The following is a 14,079-nucleotide window of genomic DNA, read 5'->3' on the forward strand; positions in this document are numbered from 1 at the left end:
CGCCTGGCTCCCCTTGACGCCCTTTTGCTCAGCCAGTTTGCTGGTGGCTGTCTGGGAGATGAGAGGAAGAGGATAAGGGGTAAAGAGGCAGGGGAAACAGAAGGAGAAAAGGACACAGCAGGAGGCTGTCATACCTTGTACTAGCCCAGCACTGAGGTTGGAGCCCCTTAGTTTCAGCATGGACACATCAAAGAGAAGATGTTGCAGAGGTGGGGTGGGAGACAGGTTCACCGTTGTGTGTATGGACATATATCCACACAGGATCTCTCCCCAGTTTTACTAGTTTATATTACTTAGGATGCATTCAGTCATGGTTTATAACATGTTTTATGTTTATGTGTCTCTGTCTTTTAGCCACAGGGACCTGAAGCCAGAGAACCTGTTGCTAGATGAAAAGAACAACATCAGAATAGCAGACTTTGGCATGGCTTCGCTTCAGGTTGGAGACAGCCTGCTGGAAACCAGCTGTGGGTAAGTACTGTAGAAAATGTTGTGTTGATTACTTTGTAATGCAACGTCTGACTTACACACTCAGCGGACAAAATTTAGATGATGCTTTCAATGTTCTGGGGGTCAAAATAAGTCATAGTTGGAGGCCAAGTAGAGTTGCAAGCGTGCAGCAGAGAGAAATGAAAGGTGAAGCAACAGAGGATGAATGGAGCTATCAGGCCCTCTGCTAGGTGCCATGTTCCTGAAGCCTCCATTATTGTTCCGTGGTGATCTCGTGAAGAGGGACGGTTGGTGCCTCTCACTATCAGGCTGTGAGCAGGGCCACGGCCGTGTCCACATATTACGACTCTCCATCTCCTTATATCTGACACTGGGTTTTATGAGCTCACAGTCGTGACCATGCCAAGCCCATCAATTCTACAACAGCTGTAATGAATTTGCTTGGAGGAAAAGTCACTTATAAGGTCTTTCGAGTGTGGACTGTAGTGTTTTTAATTCAACCCTGAAGTTTAGTGAGCACTCCAAAGGGTCACATTTGTCAATAAAAGAAGCAACACAGTTGATTATGGTCTACGTTTAGATACTGACTTCATAAACTTGATGACAACATGAATTCACAAAGAGATTTCCCACTTAATGAAGTCTTGTTTGCCTGAAGTAAAACTGGATAGCTCATAGTGAACAAGGGGTAAAGTTCAGAAGTAAAACACATATAGTATATAGTAAACTTCATGATTTACATGGCTCGTATAGAGATTATGCTTTACCAGACCCTCAGGAGGAGAATTATTGTTTAGGACAGGGCTGCATATTGATTGTGTCTCTGAGTTGTTTGGATCTATTCTTGTGAACAACGTGTGATGGACATGTTAACTAAAAGATCTAGGGCTGCTTTTTTATGGTTTGGATGTCTTTGCTCTGTGGTTACACATGACAATGCGTGCAGGCCTGGGAGATTGTGAGGCCCTGTGACATCTGTCCCCAGCTCAGACCTGATTGTGCCCAGATTATTCCTCCAAATCAACTGAAATTACACGCACTTGCATACACAGAATTCAGCAAGCACACATACGCAGACAGTGCTAGCGAAGCTTAGTTCATTCCTGACCTCTAAGACCCTTTGTCCTTTGCTTGTTTGGCTGTCTCTCTGTCAGTCTCTTTCTTTCTCCCTTCATCTTTATATTACACATGCATGCTCATGTGCATGCAGATACACAGACAGTCAAAGTGTTGCATAAGTTTTTTCCAGCAGTAGCACAGCTCCTAAGCTCTTATGACTCATCAGTAGAGATCAGGCAAACTGAGAACAGTGTGCACAGCTATCTGCAAGTAAAATGTGCACAAATGAGTCATTGTTTAGCCTCGATGACCACACTCAGCTGTGTCCTTTTCCTAGAAAGGCCATAGGATGCAACAGCTCTTGCTCAGCTTTTTTGCAGTATGTAGCTTGCACACTAAGTGTATCTGTATTGCATTATGCTTCCACTCTTACTGATTCTGCAATCTGATCCAGGAGTGCATCTGCTGAGTCCCCTGTGTACACTTACAAACTGCAAAATGTACTTGTTGCAGGTGGAAACGCAGAGCTGTCTTACAGAGATCCATTCACACACACCACAAATTATAACACACTGCCAGGCACAGCTAAGAAAAGTGGTGCTGTTTCGTTACTCTCTCAGCTACATCACCGTGTCCTGCTCCGTTTGCTTATGTGTCTTACAGAAATGTGAGACCACAATTTCTGTTAGCATGCCAGTTCCTAATACTAGGAAATGTGCCATACACTGTATTTGTGGTTATTGATTATTCATGTCCATCTCTAAATGTATATATGACAGTTTTTAATTAAAGACATTTATCCGGGCCCCTCTCACCACGCAGCAGTCTGACACAAATGTATTCCATTTGCCACGGGTAATGGAGTTGAGTGAAGTCTTGCCCCAGGTACAGCCTCAGAGCACATAAATAAATACATGTAGACATACAGACATATGGATGAGCAGGGGCATTGACAAACACATACAAATATGGATCTAGGAACTTACACACAGGCCATCAGTGCTTGCTGTTTGTTCAGTTCTGTTGCGCTGATTGACGAAGCTCAAATTTGCCTCAAAAAGATGAATTTTCATGAAGAGAAACTGCATTTCTCAACCTTTCCGTTGATTCTTTCATTTCTCATACAGAAACTGACATATCTTGTGGTCATGGTGCTATACTTGTACTGTATACGATGAGGGACATGATGATCTTATGTTAAACTTATGAGTGTGTTTTTACTGGTGGTCCAGGAAACATGCTGCTGAATTCTCTTTAGTTAAGATTAAGACACCTTCCCACACATCAGTTGATGCTTTTGGGCACAGCAGCAATTGTTATTTGTTATCCTCAGAACGAAGAAAAAGTTTCTGACCTGCTGATTTAATTGATGTGATGTTAGTAATGTTAGGTTGAGAGAGTAAATGAGCTTTAGCAAATAGCAAGAAAAGACTGATGTTATGTCAACCCACACACAACTGTTCTTTAAAAGACTGCATTTTTCACTCTGGTCAAATAAAATGACTCTTTCAGCTCTCTATTTAGCTTTGGTATCCTAGTCTATAATCCGATGTTCTGGTGTGAGAAGCAGGAGATTTTTTTTTTATCATAATGTAAATATCATGATAAATACTATGTATGGTCTTTAGCATGGAGCTAAGATACATTCAAATCACTTTTATATAACCCTTAGGAGTCTTTGATCACACCTGTGTTATCAAATCGTATGATTGGTTCAATAAAAATCTTTTAATATGGGGCATTATGGTAAAATCGAAACTTTTCAAAAACTATGGCAGACTGCGAAGGGCGAACATTTAATTGAATGAGTCCATTAAACACTTCAAGATTCTTCCTACGTAACACAAGTAGAATTTTGCTTCAAAAATGTGTTATGGCTGTCTGATTAAATGGAAAGTTGAGATGCTTGTTTACTCGCCTTACCTTCACTCTGTGTTTGCCACAGAAAGCCTTTGCAAATATTAAGTGTTTATTCATAGTGGTTCCAGCTGTGACTTGTGTGTTGTGCAACTCATGAGACATAACTACTACATATCTCAGGCTTGTTTTCTTGTTTTTAGTCTTCGCTCATCTGCATAATGCACTATGACACTTGCAATCAGGAAGGCCATATTTGCATAGGCTCGCATCTGAACTTTCCCCGTTGACACGGTGGCTATGTTTGTCATCGGCCAGTATTTTGACAGCCTGAGACAGCCGGGCCGTCATGGCTGGTATTCATGAGTACACAAGACAAAAGCCGAGCTAATGGGCTCTATGTTTACAGCCCTTAGATAGACTCTCATTAGATCCAAATATCCTACTATTATATAGGATGGAGCGGGAGAAGGAGGGGGAAGATAAACTGCATCCCAAGGCAGAGGGGCAAGAAAACATTCTGAAATTAAATGGTTGTTTTGTTTATTTGATTATCTAGTGACTTAAAAAAATCCTTATTGCTATACTTATTTTAAGATACTAAAAATGTAAATGTGGCAATTTCAGTGTACAGGAAAAGTGCCGCAGTGCACTTATAGAATATCAAGTCACTCACCCATAGCTATTGGCTTATGGAACAGCCGTCGCAGGGTAGCTTCATAAATCTTCATACAATATTGATGTGTCAATCTAGTCATTGGGTTTACTGTCAGCCCATCCAGGTGTTGTAAAGATTAGTGGGTCTGTTCACTGTCTGCTGTGAGAGGATGCCCTTGAGTGAGCAAGCAGGAAGACATCCAAACACCCTCAGGATGTCAAAACTCCCAAAGCACATCTTGATCTGTGTTCAGTGGAGATATTTATTGTCAGCCCAAGTTGTTCTTTTCACACTTTTGTACAGTGGTGTATGACATGCCATATTGCCATGTCATAATTGTATTACCCTGACTTCTTTCAGTGCAGCAGTAGAGATATAAAGTCCCTAAACAATCTAGAGTATTCTCTTCTGTCTTTCGGTTACTTCCTTAATTCACTGACATTTTACACTTTTTATTTTTCCAACAGATCCCCACACTATGCGTGTCCGGAGGTCATCAGGGTAAGTCGTTTTCCTGTAAATTCAATATATTGTATCTTTTCTATTGGCTTATTTTTATAGTCATCTAAATTTAACCAACACTCTTTCCTAATCCACTGAAAAACACTCTCTTGTCCTTAGGGAGAGAAGTATGATGGAAGGAAAGCGGACGTCTGGAGCTGTGGGGTCATTCTTTTTGCCCTGTTAGTGGTGAGTGTCATCTTGTTCTTAGCTGATATGGACTGGACTAACATACAGTTTAAAGATCTCCAGAGAAATGTGGCATAATGTGTCTTTATTGTTAATATTTATTGAAGTGATGCTTTCTCTTCATAGCCAACAGTGTGCCCAGCCTTTGAATCATCTGTTATGGATCAAAAGTTTAAACAGTTTTTATAGGAGATGACTTTGCACTTAGCCCGTCGACTCAAGGTTGGCCCTTGTGGAATGAAAAGAAGGAGCCTCCAACATAAACTCAGGGTTCGGGGAGTTAAATCCAAAATCCCAACATTTAGAAGGTCTTACCAGAAAATCTTTGCTGAGACTCCCTCAAGCTGATGTTGTTGCGCAACAGAAAATCAGAGAAGAGAAGCATCTTTATGTTCATTATCCTGTATCCACACACAACACTGTATCCATAATCAGGTCTATTCTCCAGCTACATTATGTCTGTGGTTCCCCAGCCGTGGAGGCCCGAAGCTTTGTTTCATCAACAGCTGTACAGTAGTTGCTACACACTCCTGCTCCATGAATAATTCATACAGCCAAACTGAAGAAGAGAGCTCAAAATAAATACCAATGCTGACAGGGCAGTTAATGGCCACAAGCTCTGTCTATTTGTCGTTGTTTGAGCTTTTTTTTCCCCCCACTCCATCCTGTTCTGTCTTGTGTGTGTGCGTGCGTGTGTGTGCGTATGTGTGTGTGCACATCTCTGCATATACTTGTGTATAAGTGATGTTGTTTACCCTTGTCTCCATGGGTATAGTACTTCTCTTCCTCCACATAAAAGTCTTTTCCCATTTTTGCACTACAGATCAACACCATCCTTCTCCTGTTCTCCTGTCCTGCCGCCTGGCCACAAATAAACCATTTCTGATTTTGGGAGACACACATACTCCCCAGCAGTTGGGCTGCACTCAGATCATCAGTTACATGAGCATGCCCATCTTTTTTTTTCTACCTCTCTTCAGTTCTCAGCCTTTCTTCTGTCGTTCTCACCCTCTTTCTCTTTCTCTCCCCCTCCATCTTTTGTCTTCTGGTGGAGGTTGTCATTCATCAAACAGCCACATCTGTGAGGTGTCAGCTCGCTCTGATAAATGACTCTGATGAGAGAATGCTAAATGAACGAGGTAAATGGGAAAGCTGGGTAATTATTAGAAAAACCCTGTTTTCAGCTTGCTGCTGTTTATTATTTATTTTGCATTGTGGCTGACGGTAGAATACTTTAATTGACGAGCTCAACAAGTTGAGAAAGCAAGCCTGGTGGAAGATTAAGACTCAGAATGTGGTTTTGTTTCTTCTGGCGATATTTATAAATATTAGTATATTTTTCGTTTCTGCCCTTGATTGGGTGAAGTCTTATTTTCTGTTTTAATGCTTCCACTAAAGCAAGTGCAAACAGTTTTTTCCATCTACATTTTCACTATTTCCACTTTCTTTTCCCATCTCTCATGATCTGCTTCTCTGTCTTTCCAGGGTGCACTGCCGTTTGATGATGACAACTTGAGGAATCTGCTGGAGAAGGTGAAACTGGGAGTGTTTCACATGCCACACTTCATCCCTCCAGACTGTCAGAACCTCCTCCGTGGCATGATTGAAGTGGATGCCACCAAAAGATTAACGGTCAGTTCACTTAGGAGACTGGATGAAAACACACCAATATGTTGGTGTTCAATTTCTTCTGTGTTTTTAGTCTTTGGCTGCTTTCCCTAGTTTAAGCATGCCTCATTTACTCCAGTTGAACAACATCTTCATGTTGATGTGATTTTTTTACACGACAGCTTCCAATCAAGGTCAATAAAGAAACAATATTTTCAATTTTCCAAACATTTCCCCCCAAAAGGACGACTGATACAATACTGAATGTAAGGAAACTAGTATATAGAATCCATATGGTTTCAAATTCAGTGTGCAGGAATATAATAAACAACAGCATCCAGACACATGTTAGTGCACAGATGTTTAACTTGCAGTACATGCGATTGATCTTCAGTAGTATATACACTATGATGATTTTCTATACCACATCAAAGTGCAAACACTCTTTGCAGCTCATTATGTGTAATTCATACATTTTTTGTGGCGCAATAAGACCTGTGTTTTATCTGTATTAAATATTTCATATTCATAGTCCACCACCAGCAGTGTTTACTAATGATTTTGTAGGAGCAGCAAAACATATTTATATGCTATTTGAGACAGCATTCATGGGGAAAGAAACACACATCAGGTTTGGGATTGGAAAATCACTATTTTGCAAATTCACTGCAAGATGAGAAAACTTGTAATGCTCCGAGGAGAAAGCAAAGGGGTAGAGACTCACATTCCGACTAAAGTGGTCAATATAAACTTGGTTCTGCTAAGCCAACCATTGTCTTATTGTTTGTTTCTTCTTTCCTTTCCCTTGAGTTTGAGAGGTGTTTTCCTCATCCCCAATTCTGTTTGAGTTCTTCCTCAAGTACAGGGTGTGAATTCAGGAGAGAAAATACTTTCTGTGTACTCTCCCTCTGCAGCATTTACTATACGCATCCCAATGCTGGTCCTTTTCTACACAGCAACTGATCACCTTGGCAAGATGGCAGGAGCAGGGCCTGAGAACAGAGAAGTTAAAGGCAGATAGAGAAAGAGAGAGCGAATGGAACAAAAGAAATGTAAATAAGAAAGTGGTTGGAGATCACAAAAAAATAACAAAGATAGTGCTGTACTTTGTTCTTGTCCTGCATTTCACGTCCAGTTGAGATACTGATGTGCTCGCAAGTTGCTGAATCTAAACATACACACAAAATAAAAGCCCACACATTCGCATCCATTTGCATATGTGAAGATATTGCATCTTCACACCTTGTCCAGGCCATGTAACTTTGTGAATCAATACAGAAAGCAAAACATTTGTCATGCTCTTGCCTATATGCAAATGTGCTGACATTACTCTTGAGTAATGCTCCTGCTTCCTGCTCTATATCTCCATGCCTTTGCCTATCTTCCACAGTGTCACAGTGTCTTAAACTTACAAAGTTCTTGAAGACTGGTGTAAAAATACACCAGACAGCTTCAACGAAGGGTGCTCCTATTTGTAGTAGAAAGACCCCACCTCTTTAGAATGCAGTGAATACAATATGTGCTTTAATTTTTGTGTTCTCGCTGCTTGACAAGTACAGGTAACCCTGAGATCCCCTAGAAATGACCGCCCATCTCCAGCTCTGTCCTTGACAAAGCATTACACATGAACAGAGCTGCTGGGCGAGAATATGCTACCTGTCTGCTCCCCTCTCGTGCATGAGCCCTCCAAACAGAGCTCTGAGGATGTGTTGTAACTTCACAGAATTTTAAATAGTTTTTTCTTTTTTTTTTTTTTTTTTTGCTTAAACCTGTTTGGAGTCTAATGGTAGGAATGAAGGAACATAAAGGAATATTCTTTGCCAGGGATTATTTTTTCAGAATAATAATGACGGTAGTTCATTGAATCAAATCAATAGGGTAATCGGACCGTAACTGCTGGCTGTGTTTCAGTCTATTGTCACCTTCTGTTAATTAGATTGTTGTTAGCAGATGTAAGTACAGACAAAAAGCAAAGGCCCCATCAGACAGTGAGTAGGATGACACTTACCCAGGCTTAAGCGTCTTATCCCAACACACGCCTTTCTCTTTATTTCCTGTCTGTGTATTCAGCCCTGACTACACAGACAACACCTGACGGAGTGCTCTCATCTTCACTATTCAAATGAACACAGACACCCAGGAAAACTCTGCCTCCCTGTGATCCTTCTCTAATGAAGGGGATTTGCTATTATTATATTAAAGAGCAGTTCATCATAGACAAATAATACCCCATGCAGATAAGTACCAAGGTTTCTAAAATGAAAAAGTGTGTGTGTGTGCGTGTGTGCGTGTGCGTATAAGAAAAAAATTACCTCATTCACATATTACGGCAGTTGCTTTTGACAAATACACAGCAACCACTAGTTTCACTAGTTACTCTTTATGACCATTTAAAAAACTAATGTTAGGTGTCTATTGTCTTTAGAAACACGCTTCATTATCCCTCATCTTTGTTGCACTAACAATATTCAGTCATTTGACAGACACTTTTATGCAACGTGACCTAAACGCAGGGACCCACACAAAGAAGGACAACCAGCTCCACCTCAATTTGAAACAGCAGTGTAGTTGGAAAGACTATAGTTTTACTCTCTCTATATATATTATTTCTTTCAGCTACATGAAATTAGAGTACTGTGTGTAGAGTAGCTATGACTTTGTCAAGAAGTCTGTAGTACGATTGAATTTGTTCTATATCAACCAATAACATTTGCGTGCTTGCGTGTGACTCTTTTAGCTGTGTTGACTTTGTTGTGCTCCAAAGTGTGACTGTTGATCCACAAAGCTTATAATGTTAGCTGTCTAAATGCCAAAGAGTGTCCCCTAAAAATTACATTTCTGTACAACAGAACTTTAGCTGCATGTTTGTCTAAGGTTAGGGAAAAATTGTGTCTGCCTTAATAGGAAAATGGTGAAAACATGTTTCTTTACTTTCAAATAAAAACATGAGCTTCCTATACTGTCTTAACTAAAGTGACTATATTCCATCCTCCAACAAGCAATCTTGTCCATCATCCTATGTTTATTTTTTTTGCCTAAGAGCCAATGTGAAACTTTGTCAGCTATGGTAAAAATCAAGTTGTGTTCAGGTAACATAGTAAGTCATCACGTTTTGGATTAGTAGCTGTAATAACATTACAATTTCAAAAATTGCATTGCTTTACTTGTTAATGCAAAAACCATCACTGCAGTGTTTACAGAACAGTAATAATACTTGTACATTAGTAATTTCTACTAATATGTTACTGTTCAACAATGATAAACAGACCTACAGTACAGTATGATTTAAAGATATTTAAACACATGCACTGACATGCACCTATCTGTATCAATGTAAGCTTAATTTACGCATCCTCTATTTGAATGCAAACCTGAATATACCTAGAGAAACCAGTATTACAGCTACATTCCCCTCTGCCTGAACCAAAGCGGGGCTGTCACATTTAAAGACTGATGTGATGCTGCATTTCAAACCACATCACTTTCAAGCCTGCGTGTGATATCAGTCTCTTGCCTTCAGGCCTTCAATAAAAGTGGGAAAGACTAGGTCACCCACTGGCATGTATCTGACAGGCAGGGTGTCTCTGTCAATACCATGACCTCTGTGGAGTCACCTACAGCCTGCATGGCAGATTGCAGAAATATCACATGATCAGTGTAGAGTGAGATCCCCTGGGATAGTAAACATTGAGACAATGATGGAGATATGTGACAATAATTACAGCTGCAATGTGTATCTCTTGTGGTTCCACAGCTACAATAGGAACACATTAAAAAGTCCCAGTGGTGACATTGATCCTTCATCCTCTGTGGGTAGTTGAAACTGTGTCTTTCGGGCAGACATCTTCCTCTGTTGCCCTTTTGCTCACTGTTTAGCTCTTGGCAAAATTATCATGTTTACAGTGTTGCTAACAAAGTGGCCACATTAAACGTGTGATGACAAGAGTAGTACTGAGATTGTGTGTGTGTGCGTGTGTGTGTGTTTGGGTGAGTAAGAGCAATGGGCAGGAATTGATAATGGGAGATTCCCTTTAGACCTTAGTGCTTGGCAGGGTCAGATATGTGTGTGTGTGTGTGTGTGAGAGAGAGAGAGAGAGAGAGAGGTCTTGTTCTGTTTATAGCACAGTGGTATCACCTCTCTAAATCTCAATCTTTTTTCCAATAGGTTTCCTGCATTGTCAGTATTATAATTTTAAGGTTACTGCCTTTCAATCATGTCATATTGTCCTGTTGGGTTTCAATTTAGCCAGTAGGTTTGCTTATTGGCTTATTGAGCTTATTGTAGCTTATTGAAGCCTTAGTGAACCTGAATTATTTTAGACACAGGCAAAAATATAGTGTTCTTTGTTGCACTTTTTCATTCAATGATTCTGTTGTTTTTAATTTTCTTATTACCAGAAACATGACTCACTGTAAATATATTGTTTGTGTACTGACCTTGCATTTTTTTCTCATGTGTTTTGCAGTTAGAACAGATTCAGAAGCACACATGGTACATGTAAGTACTCCTCTGTCTTCTCTTCTTTATACATCCCCCCATTTCTCACCTCCTCCTCCTCTCTTATCCTGTTCTGTAGGGGTTGTAGTCCTCAGGGGAGCTACATCATGATAAATGACTTTGAGCTTCAGCTCTGTACATGAGAGTACATTTGAGCGGGGCATGGCGCCACTCTTGGGGATGTGTGGGTAAATTGGTAGTGCATGAAAGTGGACATGCAACATATGGTCATCTGAACAGGGATCAGGGGACAAAGGTGGGATGTGGTGGACAATGAACCCAATCTGACCTTAGAGCTCCCACCATTTAACTTTCATAAGAGAGTATTCTCACCTTTTCAAGCTAATACAAATCTTAGCTGAAAAGGTGTGGTACAGGTTATAGAAGATTTATGAGAATTTGTTTTTGATATAAAATATGCATTAATTGATTTATCTTCCTTATTTTCCTCCTGCTGACAAAGTAATTAAATTTTATTAGAGTTTGAAGGGGTTGTTTGCTGCTAGAGCAAAGATGAATCAAGGGTGAAGGTTGTGAATCTTGGAAGGGGCTGAGTTATGGCTTCTGTCATGCGCTGAAAGATCATGCACACAGTCAGCAAGACTGATAAAAGAAACAAGAGGAGACAAGAAGAGAAGAGCTGGGAGGAAAGACTAATGTGGAGTTAGTTTTGTCATTGAGGTAGCAGACTGGCTTTCTGTCTCCGCATAGCAGTCTGACAGTCCAAGTGGCTGGCTGCATGAATGAATGAACGAATAAATGAGAGGGGGATTTTATTTGGACTAATGTTGCTGTGGCTACCACCATCAGTGGTGTGTAAAAATGAAACATGCAGCCATCTATTCAAATCAGAGAAAAATGCATCACTTTGCAAATTCAAAAGAGACAATTCACTCATTTTCATGACACTAGATTTACCAGGATGTAAAATGTCCCACTAAGAACGCACACATCCACAATACAGTTACCTGAACCAAAAATATAATAGTTGTTGTCCTTCCTAACAATGTTTTAAGAGCATGTGACTGTCTAATTGTGCCTTAATTCACATTATAAGGTTGAATTTTTTGTTAACTTGACCCTTTAGTATAAAGCAATAGAGTTCAACATTAGAAAAAATAACAGCACCTACTATATGGAGTGGAGTCAACATCTCTCTAAATAGTTTTAGTGAACTGTATGTATAACCTTATAAATAGAGGATAAGAACTGTTCATTTTCATCAACCAAACCCCAAATTTTATATGCACATAGTAGAATGGGGTACCAGTGGCTGTGTGTCCAGAACAATCACTATGGCAATGGTTTACAAGTTCACAGCATATAGAAAGATGGAGGTTTTTGTGATTTTAATAGCTGCCTATGGGGTTTTACACTTCACTGTGCTCACCAGAGGAAAAATTAGATTAAGGAAAAGGAGTAGAGAAGGTTGCACATTGACACAAACCTGCCTATAAAAAAAGGGATTATGTGTTTTGGCAAATTTATATAAATAGAAGCTGTGGTCTTTAAAAACAGAATGTTCTAGACATTCCGTAGAAATGCTGTCAGTGGGGATTGGCCTTTCATTTTAAATCCCAAAGAATAAAGACCTGCCTGTGTACTCCCTAGACACAATAAAGACTAAAAAAAAAAAAAAAACACTGGAGGAGTCTGCAAATAAGGAGAAACAAATGAAGAAACTAGGTTTGGCAAACAAGTCAGGAGGGAGGGAGAAAGCAAACAGCATGGCTCTGTGAGCTGCATCTGTGAGCATTATGACCCCTCCTCACCCTCTGATGCTTACATGTAAAATGACTAAACCTGGGGAAAACTGAGTGTTTCATAATGTGAACCAGGGTAATAATTAGGTAAACATCTCACCCTAGATAGCCGAGATCCAAAGTAAGGGCCAAATGCTTTATAGAGTCTACATTTCTAATGTTTGTTTGTTTGTTTTTTTGGCATTTCTAGTGGGGGAAAGAATGAACCAGAACCAGAGCAGCCTGTGCCCAGGAAGGTGACCATCCGCAGCCTGCCCTCTGCAGATGATATCGACCCAGATGTACTGGACAGCATGCACTCCTTGGGCTGCTTCAGAGACAAAAACAAACTACTGTTGGACCTGCTTTCAGATGAGTAAGTGAATAGAGCTGGAAAAGAAAGGACACTTGGTGAAGAAAAGGCTTTAAAATAAGAAAAGGGTAGAAGAAAGAAAAAAGAAAAAGTGTGACTATAGCTGTATTGTGCTTACATTAAAGGAGAGAAGGGACTAGAGATGAAGGATGGGTATGTGGTATCCACTAATGGACTTTTGCTTTTTGCCCAGTGCCCAGTGATGTTCCATGATGTTTCTGTCATTTCAGATGTCAGGAAGTTTTTAAATGTTACCACACACCACTTACACCATTTGTCACCTGGATATATTACTCATATTTCCTGGCACATGTTGTTTATGTTGTGCTACTATGTTGGTGTCTAATGCGGGTGAATATGCATTTCTGCGGAGGATACTTACCTTAAAGTTAATGGAATTTGATTCAATATATGTTGTAGTTTTCTTTTCTCTCTTCTTTGCCTCTTTTTTACATGTGCCCGGCCTTTTCCGTTAATACTAAATGAGATTTTTTTTTATTTCCCCTCTCCCCATCTCTTTGGTTTGCCCCCCTTCCCTTGGGAGCATCCAGTAATAGTGTGTGACTGAAGGTCTGCAGTTTCAATCTCCCCTCCTCTGGTTCATTTTAGCTGAAGTTGCAGGTCCTTATCTCTTTGCCTCCCACTGCTTTCCAATCTGTCTTTATTATGGAGGGCCCATCCCTGGGCCTTTTGCATAGAGTATTGGCCCTAGAGGCTCAAGATATTAGCCTTCCTGATTTACTGAGATACGGGGATGAACATATAATGTTGCATAAACTTACCAGATGATATTTATGTCGAATATTATATGATATTACGTGGGTGGTGGGGGGTTAAAAAATCTGGGTAAATGTGTTGTTGTTCTAATGTTGTTGTTTCACTGTTGTTGCAGTATTACTTCAGTACTTGCTCTCACAGTCTTTATTATTATTATTATTATTATTATTATTATTATTATTATTACTATTATTATTATTGTCTCCTGTTTTGCAGTGACAACCAAGAAAAGATGATCTACTTCTTGTTACTAGACCGTAAGGAGAGATACCCCAGTCAAGAGGACCAGAACCTCCCCCCGCGCAATGAGATTGGTGAGGCTCTAGAAAAATATACGAGTATAGATTAAGAGCGTAACAAGTATATA

The 14,079-nt window shown here is 40.0% G+C and overlaps 1 protein-coding gene across 6 annotated transcripts in view; it reads left to right on the top strand.

Annotated features, from left to right (window-relative positions):
- brsk2a (BR serine/threonine kinase 2a) overlaps positions 1-14,079 on the top strand; it is a 149,464-nt gene that overhangs the window by 116,852 nt on the left and 18,533 nt on the right. For all 6 annotated transcript variants that reach the window (XM_067502135.1, XM_067502140.1, XM_067502136.1 and 3 more), the window contains 7 exons: positions 355-471; positions 4,492-4,525; positions 4,646-4,714; positions 6,200-6,346; positions 10,789-10,820; positions 12,774-12,938; positions 13,929-14,026. In XM_067502135.1, the coding sequence (XP_067358236.1) occupies positions 355-471; positions 4,492-4,525; positions 4,646-4,714; positions 6,200-6,346; positions 10,789-10,820; positions 12,774-12,938; positions 13,929-14,026 (662 nt within the window). The remainder of the gene's footprint in view (positions 1-354; positions 472-4,491; positions 4,526-4,645; positions 4,715-6,199; positions 6,347-10,788; positions 10,821-12,773; positions 12,939-13,928; positions 14,027-14,079) is intronic.

This window comes from Channa argus, chromosome 4, assembly GCF_033026475.1.
Source record: "Channa argus isolate prfri chromosome 4, Channa argus male v1.0, whole genome shotgun sequence".
In the NCBI taxonomy this organism is placed as follows: domain Eukaryota; kingdom Metazoa; phylum Chordata; class Actinopteri; order Anabantiformes; family Channidae; genus Channa; species Channa argus.